Raw genomic sequence first — 16,387 nt, 5'->3', positions numbered from 1 at the left:
ACCAGGTCACTGTTAACATGTAAGATCACACCTTCATCACATGCAATATTACTCAACCAATCAAAAGTACTGTTACACTCCACTGCAAGTAAAATTACTTTACCAATCAAAAGTACTGTTACACACCACTGCAAGTAAAATTACTCTACCAATCAAAAGTCCTGTTTCACGCCCTTGCAAATAAATGCAATTAAATTTTTACACTTGACAAAATACCAGCACTTAACTTAACCAAAATCAATTTCCTGTAAAGCATTAAGATTGGCTAATGATCTTATCAGGATTTGTGTCAATGTATTTTGAGGTTTCTGTTTGAGCTTCATCAAACCTCAAAAACATATCAATACCTCACGTTCTCTTGACTATCAATCACGAAAAACAATTAGGCAATGTAATCAGTATTAAGAGGCAATCCATAGCCTCATGGCCACCAGTAATGACTACTTTTTTTAACAAAACGGTATATTATCTCAGAATCAACAACTTGTAAAGAAAGTATAATACACAAATATACTTTAAAGGTTTCTTTCTCATGGCTGTCATGCATAGATTGTTATTAGACAAACCATTTCCATTAATAGAATCAAGTGACATTGTGATTGACCTATAATTTTTTGTATGCAACATATTTCCATCCGTTACTATAACTTCAATATCCAGTAGCCCCAGAAAAAAAGAGTATAGGCTCCAGGCAACATGCTTGGGCATTGGCATCATTGAAACGCACACACCATTTGGTGAAAATCTACGCATAATACAGGTATTGTCCAGGAAGGGGCAATCATAATCACAATTAAGGAAACAACAAATAACATGATAAGATGAGCAAACACTTTGTTGATCTTTAAACTTTGCATCAATATAGTCTTTATGCAAGCACATATAGCTAGTTTGATGGAAATCCATAAATAGTCAGTCATGCAGCAAATTAAATATTTCATAGATATTTGAACTTTGGCCAGAGAATTACCGTTTTGTTTGAAGCAGTATAATCGCTTGGCAGATTAAGGTGTGTCAGAAGGATGTACAAACAAACAGACAAGACAGAACAGCACATCCCTATCCCCTGAAAACCAAATCTAGTGGCAGATGAATTGGTTTTCATAATTGGTACTCTAAAGTGTGTCTGTTGACTGATTTGGAATGCTTTTGATATTTGCTAAATTGTAAGGAAAACTTGTGAATCACTATAAATATTTCAATTTCTGTTTAAAGTATATACCATAACAAGGTTCAACACTTCCATACTAGCCTTCAGACTTCGGACTATACGCAGATTTTAGTAATGACTAAAGGGCTAGTGACAATCACCTACCCTAACAAAGTCCCTGAGGAAATTCTGTTATCACAAATATCATTAGACTATTAAAAACTTATTATGTTACAGAAATAGCTTTTCTATATGCTTGGGATGTTACCTTGAGGGAATCTAGAACTATATATAGTTCCGCTGACGAAGGACTAGAAAATTTAAATATATATTACCTATTTAACTTGTCCTGTGAGCATTCAAAACTTGATCAAAATCAAAACCATTCTATTTTTGTTTAGACTTATCACAGCCTTCTTTGTTGAGCTTTGTCCGATACCTGTGTATTTTAGGGAGTGGTAGTGACCGGCCAAAATGTCCAAAGGCCATGGTGATGTAGGTCACATAGGGTCTTCAGTGGTCAGTAACTGTTAGTTTATTGTAGAAAATGTCACTGACAGACCCAACTGCTCCGATTAATGTTGGCAGTGTACCATAGGTGGACACTTTTACCTGCTAATAGATTACTCTACAGGAAATTTTGATGAATGTGAATTTCTGGTTGTGATGTCCATCAAGGAAACGAAAATGAAACTGAAGTTCATTCGTCTCTCCCACACTCTTTACTGCGCACTTGAAGGATGTTCCTTTCACACATCATTTGAATAATTTGAACAGGAACTTTATATCTTTATAAAAGATCAATCATTTTTTGAAGTCTTTTCTGGTCCACCGCTAAAATGGGGGTTCCTATCTTTGGAGCAGCACTTATGATTAGGATTTAAGTGAGGTTTTGGAACGTGGAAAGAGCAAGGCTGAGGGATTTCTAGATTGTTTCTATGTACGGTACTGAAAATTCATCTTGATCTGAATATCTATATTTGTTTATTCTTAGTCTTCATTTGGAAGCCTGAGTTACTTGGATATTGATGAATAATACAACATTTTTAGCATGAAAATTTCTTTTCTTTAGAATCCAACATGTTATACTTCAGAGAACTCTTACAATAGTCAGTTGGGACACTGAACAGAATGAGTTCCCATAAATAGTAACTTTGACCTTGGAACAGCTATCAGGTATAGTTTATTTGATTTTTGTATCAAGTATGAAGAAGATCTTTTAAGAAATCACCAGAGGGATGACCTGATTCAATGGGACAGACATGGGTCAATGGATCATAATATATACTGCTCCCTCTCCAGCCCACCTCTACCCCACCTCTCAACCCTACCCCACTATATACTGTCCCTCTCCACCCATCCCTACCCCACTATACTGTCCCTCTCCAGCCCACCTCTACCCCCCCTCTCAACCCTACCCCACTATATACTGTCCCTCTCCAGCCCACCTCTACCCCACCTCTACCCCACTATACTGTACCTCTCCACCCATCCCTACCCCACTATACTGTCCCTCTCCAGCCCACCTCTACCCCACCTCTCAACCCTAACCCACTATATACTGTCCCTCTCCAGCCCACCTCAACCCCACCTCTCAACCCTACCCCACTAGATACTGTCCCTCTCCAGCCCACCTCTACCCCACCTCTCAACCTTACCCCAACATATACTGTCCCTGTCCAGCCCACCTCTACCCCACCTCTCAACCCTACCTCACTATACTGTCCCTCTCCAGCCAACCTCTACCCCACCTCTCAACCCTAACCCACTATATCCTGTCCCTCTCCAGCCAACCTCTACCCCCCCTCCCAACCCTACCCCACTATATACTGTCTCTCTCCAGCCCACCTCTGCCCCACCTCTCAACCTTGCCCCAACATATACTGTCCCTCTCCAGCCCACCTCTACCCCACCTTTCAAACCTACCCCACTATATACTGTCCCTCTCCAGCCCACCTCTACCCCACCTCTCATCCCTACCCCACTATATACTGTCCCTCTCCATCCCACCTCTACCCCACCTCTCAACCCTACCTCACTATACTGTCCCTCTCCAGCCAACCTCTACCCCTCCTCTCAACCCTACCCCACTATATACTGTCCCTCTCCAGCCCACCTCTACTCTACCTCTCAACCCTACCCCACTATATACTGCTCCCTCTCCAGCCCACCTCTACCCCACCTCTCAACCCTACCCCCCTATATACTGCTCCCTCTCCAGCCCACCTCAACCCCCCCTCTCAACCCTACCCCACTATATACTGCTCCCTCTCCAGGCCACCTCTACCCCACCTCTCAACCCTACCCCACTATATACTGTCCCTCTCCACCCCATCGCTACCCTACTATACTGTCCTTCTCAACACCACCCATACCCCACCTCCCATGCACCCCCATCACCCACCCCTACCCCACCATATACTGTCCCTCTCCATCCCATCCCTTCCCCACTTTACTGTCCCTCTCCACCCATACTCCACCTCCCATGCACCCCCATCACCCACCCCTACCCAACTATATACTATCCCTCTCCATCCCATCCCTACCCCACTATACTGACCCTCTCCACCCATACCCCACCTCCCATGCACCCCCATCACCCACCCCTACCCCATTATATACTTTCACTCTCCACCCCATCCCTACCCAACTATACTGCCCCCTCTCCACCCATACCCCACCTCCCATCACCCACCCCTACCCTACTACATTGTATATACTGTCCCTCTCCACAACACCCACACCCACCTCCATCAACCACCATACCCCATTATATACTGTCCCTCTCCACACCACCCATACCCCACTTCCCACTCCCATCACCCACCCCTAACCCACTATATACTGTTCCTCTCCAGCCCACCCCTAACCCACTAAATACTGTCCCTCTCCAGCCCATCCCTACCCCACTATACTGTCCCTCTCTAGCCCACCCCTACCCCACTATACTGACCCTCTCCACACCACCCATACCCCACTATACTGTCCCTCTCCACCCCATCCCTACCCCACTATACTGTCCCTCTCCACCCCACCCCTACCCCACTAACCTGTCCCTCTCCACCCCTACCCCACTATACTGTCCCTCTCCACCCCATCCTTCCCCCACTATACTGTCCCTCTCCACTCCACCCCTAACCCACTATATCCTGTTCCTCTCCAGCCCACCCCTAACCCACTAAATACTGTCCCTCTCCAGCCCATCCCTCCCCCACTATACTGTCCCTCTCTAGCCCCCCCCTCCCCCACTATACTGACCCTCTCCACACCACCCATACCCCACTATACTGTCCCTCTCCACCCCACCCCTACCCCACTATACTGTCCCTCTCCACCTCATCCCTACCCCACTATACTGTCCCTCTCCACCTCATCCCTACCCCTCTATACTGTCCCTCTCCACCCCATCCCTACCCCACTTTACTGTCCCTCTCCACCCCATCCCTACCCCACTATACTGTCCCTCTCCACCCCATCCCTACCACTCTATACTGTCCCTCTCCATTCCATCCCTACCCCACTATACTGACCCTCTTCACACCACCCATACCCCACCTCCCACTCCCATCACCCAACCCTAATCCACTATATACTGTTCCTCTCCAGCCCACCCCTAACCCACTAAATACTGTCCCTCTCCAGCCCATCCCTACCCCACTATACTGTCCCTCTCCACCTCATCCCTACCCCCCTATACTGTCCCTCTCCACCCCATCTCTACCCCACTATACTGTCCCTCTCTACCCTATCCCTACCCCACTATACTGTCCCTCTCCCCCCCATCCGTACCCCACTAAACTGTCCCTCTCCACCCCATCCCTCCCCCACTATAATGTCCCTCTCCACCCCATCCCTCCCCCACTATAATGTCCCTCTCCACCCCATCCCTCCCCCACTATAATGTCCCTCTCCACCCCATCCCTCCCCCACTATAATGTCCCTCTCCACCCCATCCCTCCCCCACTATAATGTCCCTCTCCACCCCATCCCTCCCCCACTATAATGTCCCTCTCCACCCCATCCCTCCCCCACTATAATGTCCCTCTCCACCCCATCCCTCCCCCACTAAACTGTCCCTCTCCACCCCATCCCTACCACACTATACTGTCCCTCTCCACCCCATCCCTCCCCCACTATACTGTCCCTCTCCACCCCATCCCTCCCCCACTAAACTGTCCCTCTCCACCCCATCCCTACCACTCTATACTGTCCCTCTCCATTCCATCCCTACCCCCCTATACTGACCCTCTTCACACCACCCATACCCCACCTCCCACTCCCGTCACCCAACCCTAATCCACTATATACTGTTCCTCTCCAGCCCACCCCTAACCCACTAAATACTGTCCCTATCCAGCCCATCCCTACCCCACTTTACTGTCCCCCTCCACCCCATCCCAACCCCACTATACTGTCCCTCTCCACCCCATCCCTCCCCCACTATAATGTCCCTCTCCACCCCATCCCTCCCCCACTATAATGTCCCTCTCCACCCCATCCCTCCCCCACTATAATGTCCCTCTCCACCCCATCCCTCCCCCACTAAACTGTCCCTCTCCACCCCATCCCTACCCCACTATACTGTCCCTCTCCCCCCCATCTCTACCCCACTAAACTGTCCCTCTCCACCCCATCCCTACCCCACTATACTGTCCCTCTCCACCCCATCCCTACCCCACTATACTGTCCCTCTCCACACCACCCATACCCACCTCCACCACCAAAACAGCAGTCACATGTTACATTAATGACAGACGTCACGCCATGGTATAACTCAAATGCACTTCATTTCATGTGAACTAAGAAAAAACAGCTATTATGGCTGTTTAATAATGGCCAGTTTAGTTCAGCAGGTCATTCTGTGACTTTATGCAATACAATATTGCCTTTTACTATATATATACCAAAGTACATGGAGGCTTATGAATGAGGGTTTTTTGATGTTTTAAGGTCATATGTTGGGCTGAGTGTGGGACAGCCCATCTCTTACTCTGTCACTGACTGCCCACACGGCCTACTATATCACTGACAGTTTTAGTCCATAACCTTACATAAACACACCTTCCCACTAGAGGTCATTCATAAAAGTTCCTCAACGCACAGACACATTTCCTGTGGTTTAACCCATCAACCTCATTAGCATAAATTCATCATTCATCATTCCAAGAGAGTGTTATGATGAACATAAAATAATCATTCATATATCAATGGTTCAATTGTAAAACTACAGGTGCAAATCAAATATATATACAAATCACCCAACCGAATGCCTATTTCTATATTCAAGGATTGTTTTTACTTAAAGCTGACGCCCATCTATAAATCAATGAAGTGTTATTGATAAAGTCATCAATGGGAATACGAGCTAATTTATTAATTCTATAATCGAAATAACATTTCCTCAATAGTATTAATGCTTACAGTTAATATTAACTGCAAAAATAGTTTTTGTGTTGGAAATCCTTTAAGTTTAATGTAGTTCACCTGAAGTTATAAAAATATTTAATATAATACTGTAATTATAAACTAACCACAAGGTATGTAACAATTCCTTATATCAACTCCTTATGTGTCCCCTTTGCCAAAAATCCGGCTACACCTTTTTCTGCTCTGGTTCACAAAACACAGTAAACCTTATATCAAGTACTCAGTCTCATCACCATGAATAACTTCAAGTGTTTTAGGGAACACTTAAGGAATTCTCCCTGGGAATGTGTCTGACTTCTCCCTGGGATTGTGTCCGACTTCTCCCTGGGAATATGTCTGACTTCTCCCTGGGATTGTGTCTGACTTCTCCCTGGGAATGTGTCTGACTTCTCCCTGGGAATTTGTCTGACTTCTCCATGGGATTGTATCTGACTTCTCCCTGGGAATATGTCTGACTTCTCCCTGGGAATTTGTCTGACTTCTCCCTGGGATTGTGTCTGACTTCTCCCTGGGAATGTGTCTGACTTCTCCCTGGGATTGGGTCTGACTTCTCCCTGGGAATGTGTCTGACTCCTCCCTGGGAATGTGTCTGACTTCTCCCTGGGAATGTGTCCGACTTCTCCCTGGGAATGTGTCCGACTCCTCCCTGGGAATGTGTCCGACTCCTCCCTGGGAATGTGTCTGACTCCTCCCTGGGAATGTGTCTGACTTCTCCCTGGGAATGTGTCCGACTCCTCCCTGGGAATGTGTCTGACTTCTCCCTGGGAATGTGTCTGACTTCTTCCTGGGAATGCGTCTGACTTCTCCCTGGGAATGTGTCTGACTTCTCCCTGGGAATGTCTCTGACTTCTCCCTGGGAATGTGCCTGACTTCTCCCTGGGAATGTGTCTGACTTCTCCCTGGGATTGTGTCTGACTCCTCCCTGGGATTGTGTCTGACTTTTCCCTGGGAATGTGTCTGACTTCTCCCTTGAATTGTGTCTGACTTCTCCCTGGGAATGTGTCTGACTTCTCCCTGGGAATGTGTCTGACAGTTGTCTTGTCTTTACACACAATTTATGTCACTACTAATATTCTGTTGTTCTTCATAAGAAGACTTTTGGCCAATTTTTCAAGAGCCCTGGGTGCTTATTGAGATGAATCTGGTATGATGTCTTGTCACAAAATATTCAGCGATTTAGAAGCTATGATCTGAACATTTGTGAAGAAAATATATGTCTTCCCTTATTTTTGCTTTGCACTTTTTTCACCTTTGACCTAGAGGTTAAGGTCACCATGACCTTGATTAAGTATACTGCTCATCTCGTGATTGTGATGATTTATTTCAACAGTTTAAAGCCAAGACAATTTCCACAAAAACATTTGCATTTATTTGACTTTTGACCAAGATGTAACCTAGAGGTGAAGGTCACAGTGATCTATTTTACCTAACGGATGTAATGACTCAGACAGTGACATCTACAATGATATTATCATATCATCCGAGTCATGTCACAATTATATTTTACAGTGATGACATTACAACCAGCTCATCACTGTATCAAGAATGCAGTAATACACGTCTCATGAAATAAACAATGCAAGTCATTGACAGTTGTAGTATTAAGGGTCCCTGTTCCACTGTACTGTGGTCTTTCCCAAATACAGTAGCCTCCCCTTAACTTCCATTTATATATAACTGAAGCACTGTTGGGCCTAGACACTTCTATTCACTAGGTAGCTGAATCAATAAGAGCAATTATATCAGGGTTGAAATTCAGTCTAGTCCCACTATATCAGGGTTGGAATCCGGTCGTGCCCCACTAATCCGGTCCAGCCCCACTAATCCGGTACGGCCCCACTAATCTGGTCGTGCCCCACTAATCCGGTCCAGCCCCACTAATCCGGTCCGGCCCCACTAATCCGGTCCAGCCCCACTAATCCGGTACGGCCCCACTAATCTGGTCGTGCCCCCCTAATCCGGTCCAGCCCCACTAATCCGGTCCGGCCCCACTAATCCGATCCAGCCCCACGAATCCGGTCCAGCCCCACTAATCCGATCCAGACCCACTAATCCGGTCCAGCCCCACTAATCCGATCCAGCCGCACTAATCCGGTCCAGACCCACTAATCCGGTCCAGCCCCACTAATCCGTTCCAGCCCCACTAATCCGGTCCAGCCCCACTAATCCGGTCCGGCCCCACTAATATTTTTACACTCGGAACACTGTTGTTGTTCATATTTTATTTTTTTTCATCTTCATTATTTCTCATAAAAGTCCAGCAAAGTATGGTTTTCTTTTCAGAAATGAGTTATCAAAGTGATAATCAGCCCAATAACACAGTTTCCAATACGTACTAAGTATTGGAAACTGTTTTATTGGGCATGATCTTAAGCTTCGATAACTCATTTCTGAAAAGAAAACCATTTTGGCAGTGGTACAGGGATCCATACGTTCAAAGTAAAACCTGCAGGAAAATTAACACATTGTAAAGTTTCCTTAAACCTGACCTCTAAGAAACATTACATGATAATTGTTTTCATTGAATTCTTATTCATAAAATTTACACCTTTTTCCCCCTCAGCTTTATAATGAATGAACAGGCAAAAAAACATGAATCTATACATGCATGAAACTCCCTTACATGGAGCTGTCAACTGTTTACTAAATAACCTGGTATCCTTTTGTGTATTTACTTTTGTGGTTTGTGCGGTTGCATTGAACTTGCAACTATTATTACAACAGTGTGTTCATTATGTTTATAAAATTTTCATTCTTTTTCTGCAGCAGTTTTGACAAGGAAACAAAGTTTGTTTAGTCTATAATGAAAAAAACAATACATGCATACATCTATATATAAACTGTGTAACATGGAACTGTCAAGGTGTGTACTAATTATATAACCTGATATTCTTTCATGTATTTACTATTGTGGTTTTTGTGGTTCCATTGAAACTGTAAATATTAGACCAGAACGTGGTGTTTAGATTAGTTTCATTGTATCCGTGCTCACGTTTATGGTGCTACACATAATTTACATCACTATAACACTGCCAACTTTGACAGCACAGTCAGTCTGACATTGTAGCCCGGGGATGTACAAAATTTCCTGATACCTTGGTTATGACAAACACATGTTAGACGATGAGTCAACAGGTTTAAAAGAGACTGTTTTATTACCAGCGGGTCAGCATAGCACTCCAAACAGGATTAATTCCTGATTAAAGCATGGTGCTGACTTTGATGAAGTACTTGTGGAGGTTTGTTCAAGAAGAATAGAGACTGGTACATCAATGTTGACAGGAATGATACAACGAAGCACTTAAAACATTTAACTAAAACAACAATATTGATTATAAATAGAATTAATTAAACCATTTCGTGTTAGGAAACCAAAAATATATTAATACTGGCACTAATTGGCCACAATCCCCTTTTCTGTCATGGTTGAGAAAAACAGAAGAAATCTAACCAGTAAGTAGCGATTTACAGAATGTTTGACACGACCTACTGGCCCAATTAGATAGAATTTAAATACCTTTCCATAAATCTGATTATAATTAGAAGGAAAGAAGATTTTTTTACTGTTGTACATACTTCAAAAAACTGTGCCATAGATTTATGCAAAAACACTGCATCTATCCCTTCTCTTAAACATTGTTGCATCACTATGACATGGTCTCAATAAAGTAAATATTGGAAGAAATCATTCACAAAAAAGTGTATCATAATACACATTTCCATGACCTTTAACCCTAGCCGACCTCACCTTCATGTATGACCTTTCCTTTCCAGGGGTGGGTTTTAAGAAACACACTGGACATATAACTATAACCTTTCCTTTGTCGTTGTAGCCGCCTCTGTGGTGGAATGTTGTCCAGTCTGTAAACGACCTATCAGCTAACACACCCTCCATTGTAGGTGTTTACCTACGTGTATACCTACGTAAGTTCTCTACATGTCCAAGCTGGACCTTTGTTGTTGGTCTATTAGGGTGGCCCAAGGCCTTCCCAGTAAGTGTTAGAGAACTCATAACGTCAGATAAACCAACAATGCACCATTTATAAGTTATGAAAATCAACATGATTACAGTAAATAGTAGCCTTGAGGTGACTGTAGATTTCGCTATGTTTTTGAACTGTTTTGCCGAGACCTTGAGGAAAGAATTAACTAAAGTGCTCACATCTGAAAAATTGCATTGTGATACGTCATGTCTTTGTAATTATAACGGATAAAGTGTTTGGAAGATGTCAATTTCACCTGTTTTTTAATGGCGTAGGCAAAATCAATTTGAGCACATTAACATCACTGTAAACACTATTTCAGCTATCGTTTCAGTGTTAATGTGATTTTTAAATCATCTTTCAGGATACTTTAAGAAGATGTGCTGCATATTAAAAACGACACTGATCAAAATACACATAAAAATGCTCCTCGAATGTATATACCTATTCATTAAGAACATATTTGATTGCAAATGCGACTCTTGAATGGAAAATTACCTGTAGGGTTAAAGTCACTAAGGCTTTATTAGCTAGCCTACTCATCCATCTTCATTAACATTTCTCTGCTTTTATTTTAATTTATGTCTATTACATTAGAAATACATACACTAATATTTTTCAAAATTACACTTTACCAAATGTTCAAAATCAACAAGCTAATTCCCAGATTTAATTTTCCCCGTTGTGAGTTTCTTGGGAAGTACGTAATTATAAATATCCTATTAGGGACAGAAAGCATACACCAAATATGGCAAAGACAACTGAATACATTTCTGGAAAACAACAACCAATCGGAATTAAGGAAATTCCTTTTATCTTATTAATATGGTACGAATTGGAGTCATCATCAAACTTGGCCCAGGCATTATAAAAACCTCAACCAAGTTTGGTGAGAAATCCAAGAGACATTTATCAATCACCTGCTATTTATAAAGGTGATGGTGAAGAATACTTGATGCTTCAATGTTTGAGGAGAACATATGTGAAAAATTCAACATATTTAACTTCCTTGCATGACCTTGAATATCAGTCTAGATAATAAATGTTCTGACACCGCTGATAGCCCTTAAATCACACCAATTTACCCTAATGACTAGGGGGCTTGATAAGTCATTGGAAGATTTTGACAAACGTTTCCTGTGACCTTGAGTATACCGTATTTATCATGCAATAAGCCTAAGGACCAGACACATAATCTCTACTCAAAGTAGGGTGTGTTTATTTATTATATTACGGGAAAATGATATGGCATTTGAGCTGACACTTTTTGCTGAACTTTAGTATATGTGTGTGGGCTTATCACCAGGCATGGACTTCGTTTTGTGCCAGGTGAGGTGTACAGGTATTGTCTGGTAGGGAAAACCAATCAGAAGTGAACAACAGCTGTTAATGATCAGGTACCTGAATCTGCTCATTTTAATGAAAGCCATCAATATTTATGGAATGCTTTAGCTAATCAGAACATCTAAAATGATGTCTTCCTTGCAAAAGGATAATATTTTGACATAAAATGTGACATAACGTACAACAATAAAGGATAGACATTAGTGTGTGAGAGATTGTTAAAGACAGAAGTAATGTATGTCAATTGGTATGCAAAATCAACACAACATACATAAACAATAATGCTTGATCAATAATAACCACTCTTTCTGGCTAACTGATTAAGACCTGTTTAAACCCTTTTAAATTGGATTTCATTTGAAACTATATTCACCTATCTTTTCAGCTGACACAGCAGAAAATATACTTACTTTTGGGAAATCTTCGGGTGAGTGACAAGTTTCTGTATGAAATCATCCAGGCCGTCTCTTCGTTGCTGGATAAAATCTGGGTCCAAGTTTCCGAATATCTTCTTTCCAGGCAGTCGAAGGTTGGACTCTGGGTATAGCTTCTTTATCTGTGTTTGACATAACAAGAAATTTATTTAAAGCTGGTCTTTATTCGGCAGGTGACTAGTTCTTATCTACAGCCTCTACAGATACAACGCACGAGTTTCACTGCTACCAATTAACTTACAAACATACAGACAGAAACTGTGAGAAAAAGAAGGGGGATATGTGTACAATTTCACTTGCCTGACACCTATACGTGTAGAGCTGGCAGATTTTATGTCAGGGCCCATGAAAATGTTCAATATTTCCACGGAAAATACAGGTTAAACAAGTATAAATTTACTAAATCTGTCCGTGGGTTTATACTCTGTACCCCCTATGTGTGTTATCTTTGATAGGGAGGAGAAGCGGTCAGGGTCTAGATGTGCTGTTGTAGCATTTTTATATCTAGGTCAGGTTTACGTATATCACTTGAAAAAAAAGTTTGTAGACAAATTCCAGTATGTCACATTGATGGAGCTTAGCCATTAAACACACTCTGTAGGATTCCATAATTATTCCTCAATACAGTCAGTCAGTTTTATTTATTCTTATTTGTATTTATTATAACAAGGAGGAATTAATTCAAACATGTACATAAATCAATCATTTAGCAATATGTACATACTGTATTGAACCTAATAAGTGTCCCCCTATCTCTCATACATGCTCCAACACTTTTAAGTGCTCCCATATTTTCTTGGTTTTATAGTGTTTAATGTCCTATTAACAGCAGAGGTCATTTAAGGACGTGTCTCCATGTGTGTGAGGTATGCGTGCATGCGCGTATATGTGTCCTGGAGGCAGTATATTGGTGTAATCTGTTTGCATCCTTGTGACTTTAGAGTGCTACCCCACTGAAATAGCATGTCGAAGGCATCCCCGAAGGTACCCAACATGGTGTTTATAAAGAAAACAAACCTGAAAAAAAATGTTGAAACTACTGATTTCAAACTACTGATTTTTTCAAATTTTTTTATAATATTTTTCAATCATTTTGATTTCCCTAAATAACAGTAAGCATTTAAGTATTTATTAAGTCAAATATGGTAAACACTGCATTTTATTTGGTATGTTATGTAATAATCGAAACGATGCTGACATAATCACTTCAGAAAATTCATAAATCAAATACTCCAGATTTGGATACTGTATACAGTAGTGCGTTAGTATTATTGACTATGTTTACACCTGTTATAAATTAATACAAATAGCCAGGTAAACAGTCTTATCAACTGTCCATGTTTACATAACTGGATCATATAGTACCGGGAGGGTGTCCCCAGGCATTCTCACATCTAGAGCACGGCTGTCAAAGATAAGACAGATCTGGAACGATTATATATATAAACACAAGAGGTCAAAAACTCATTCCAGTTATAATTTCATAAATAATTCAAAATATAAATAAATTGTCATAATTATCTCTTAAAACTGCACAGAACTTATATCATACAAATTGCATTTACATATATATACAAAATATATATATACAGATGTGACTCTTCATAGAAACCTACCTTTAAGTTAAAAATTCCCTGGAAAAACTTTTCAAACACCATCACTTGTATTTAGGTGTAGATAAGGTGATAAAATGTTCTACTGTTCTACAGAGCAGTGGATCAGCATTAGATACAGTGTCTAGTATTAAATACCTACAGAGTGCACACTACATCCTACAGTATCAAATGAAGGTCAGGCCACGACTTGGTCACATGACCAGTCAAGTAACAAGAATGTGTCAGATTTGATTGGGCCACAGGTAAAAACTATGCACTGCTGCCCGTCATCGGCAGGATTTCCTGGTCCTTAACCAACAGATCAGCTATAGAGACACTTATTTACAATAAAAGATTTCAACGTATTTGACTGAGAAATTAATTAACACCTGATGATATTTTTGTGGTAAATACCCTTTTTCCTTAATTTAGAAATGATTTGACATGTCTTTATATGAAATGTACTGAAGTGGAAAATTACAAGGAAGTTTTTTTAAGGAAATGAGTACAATGTGTCAAGAGTGCAAATTTAAATTAAACTTTATATCTATTTCACAATAACTGAGAAACAAAATCTGGTATATTAGTCACTCTTGTTGGCACATAATTGGTAGCATTTATGCTCTTAGAGTGCAAAATGAAAATCTATTTATATTTAAGAAAAAGTTATTATAGCCAGCTAGCTAGTCCCTTGTTGAACTATTATACTGCATAGGCTTTATAGCACTATAATGCAGTGGTAGATTTAGAAGTTGTTCGTGGAATTCAAAGAAACAATTTATCCCCTTCCCCCTCCGCCCCACACAAGACTTAATACCCAAGTTTGTGAATTTTCTTGAAATGTATTTCCCCCAATTTTTACCATTTGAAAACATTTAATTGTTCAATGGAAATATAACATTTCCAGACTGCTCTTTTAATTCACCACTGGGAATGAAAAATTACAGCCTATTCAGTTTAAAAAGTTCTTCAGTGATGTACTTGAATATTTAAGTACATGTATTCCATATCTTAAGTATTTGTTTACATACCTGACAGTTGTCAATCACAAGTTCTTTAACCACACAGTTTAATTGTGATGATATTTGTAGAAGACAGCAAAGAAATAGATTTGGATGACATAAGTTATAATATACCTCGTCGATCAGTTACACTGTCCATGATTTGATCAGACACATCACATGACTGTGAGACAAATTATCGTGTCTCATGGTACCCTGTACCCCATGTTGACATACAATTGTATTTCCCAACAGCCTATATAGCCTATGCCCCCATGGGAAAACTCTCAATCATTTTTGAGAGACATGATAATTATCAACTTTTTCTACATGAAAAGCAATAGCAGCTAGATGACCAATCATCTTTATATAGAAGGATGATGTTGTAATTATTTTTTATTATATTTACTTGCAGATTTATGGTTATTAAAGCATATGTCAATGACCTAGAATTGTTTCTGTGTGTGTGTTTGATGAAACTTTATTTGGTATAATAAACAATTTTTAGTGCTGTTGGAAGAAAGAAATGAAAGTTTGTATATACCTACAACAGTCATATATGACCGCTAAGGTAAACAAATCTTCATATCACCCTACCACCAGGTCTATAAATGTATATTATATCACTTGCCTGGATACATCTATACTTACATGTACAGTGCACAGCTTATCAAAACCAACCAGAAATAGCACACAAACCTGTACTTAGTAGAAATATAAGTGGTTTTCAGTCTCACATGTAATCATATCTGCAAGATTCTCATCTTAGATCCTCCTGTGTCAATTTCATATTTCGTCAGAATACTTTTACAACTAGGAAGTCTGAAATCATACATTAGCGGTTCCCATGTCCGTTCTTTACATAGAAGCACACGACAGACAATAACCTGTCAATGTACTGTCCTATAGGGAAATCTGACGTACCCTGAGGTGACAGATCACAAATCTATAGACAAGCTTCACAGTTTTCTACCTATAGTCCCGAGGTGTTGACCGAGTAGCTCACTTATAGCCTAAACATTACCTGACATTCCAGACAACAATCATTCTACCACATGTACAGGCATACAAACTAATCTCATAAACTTAACATTTAACAAACATATTTGGATATAATTCTAACAAAATGAACATCATTCTACCAGAACCTTATATATATATAGGCCCAATGTATGAATTTAAACTCTCACTAACCTGATCTTTACAAGCCAGGTAACATATTTAAACTGTTTCTTTCTTAACTGTGAACTACTGAAAACAGCTATTGATTTATGCTATGAATCAAGATATCAAGATATCTCCTGAAGAAAATATCAATAGTGTTTGTTTATGTTTTGGCACCTTCAACGTTGATAGATTATCAACAAACATCTTGTTATGCTATCAGAAACCATACTTCTCATTGAACAGTTTCATATTTGTGATCTCACATTTAAATTCTATGGATTTTCTT

The 16,387-nt window shown here is 40.8% G+C and overlaps 1 protein-coding gene across 6 annotated transcripts in view; it reads right to left on the bottom strand.

Moving 5' to 3' along the window:
* Positions 1–16,387, bottom strand: part of LOC110455794 (serine/threonine-protein kinase Sgk1-like) — a 67,168-nt gene that overhangs the window by 32,894 nt on the left and 17,887 nt on the right. For 5 of the 6 annotated variants that reach the window (XM_021506163.1, XM_021506165.1, XM_021506166.1 and 2 more), the window contains exon 4: positions 12,315–12,460. In XM_021506163.1, coding sequence (XP_021361838.1) covers positions 12,315–12,460 — 146 coding nt within the window. Of the gene's footprint in view, positions 1–12,314; positions 12,461–13,954; positions 14,076–16,387 lie in introns of those variants that run through there. The other variant, XM_021506168.1, reaches the window with a different exon arrangement.

Source organism: Mizuhopecten yessoensis, unplaced genomic scaffold (genome assembly GCF_002113885.1).
Source record: "Mizuhopecten yessoensis strain PY_sf001 unplaced genomic scaffold, ASM211388v2 scaffold8381, whole genome shotgun sequence".
Lineage (NCBI taxonomy): Eukaryota > Metazoa > Mollusca > Bivalvia > Pectinida > Pectinidae > Mizuhopecten > Mizuhopecten yessoensis.
The sequence above is the reverse complement of the archived record's forward strand: the minus strand, read 5'-3'. Positions and strand labels throughout refer to the sequence as shown.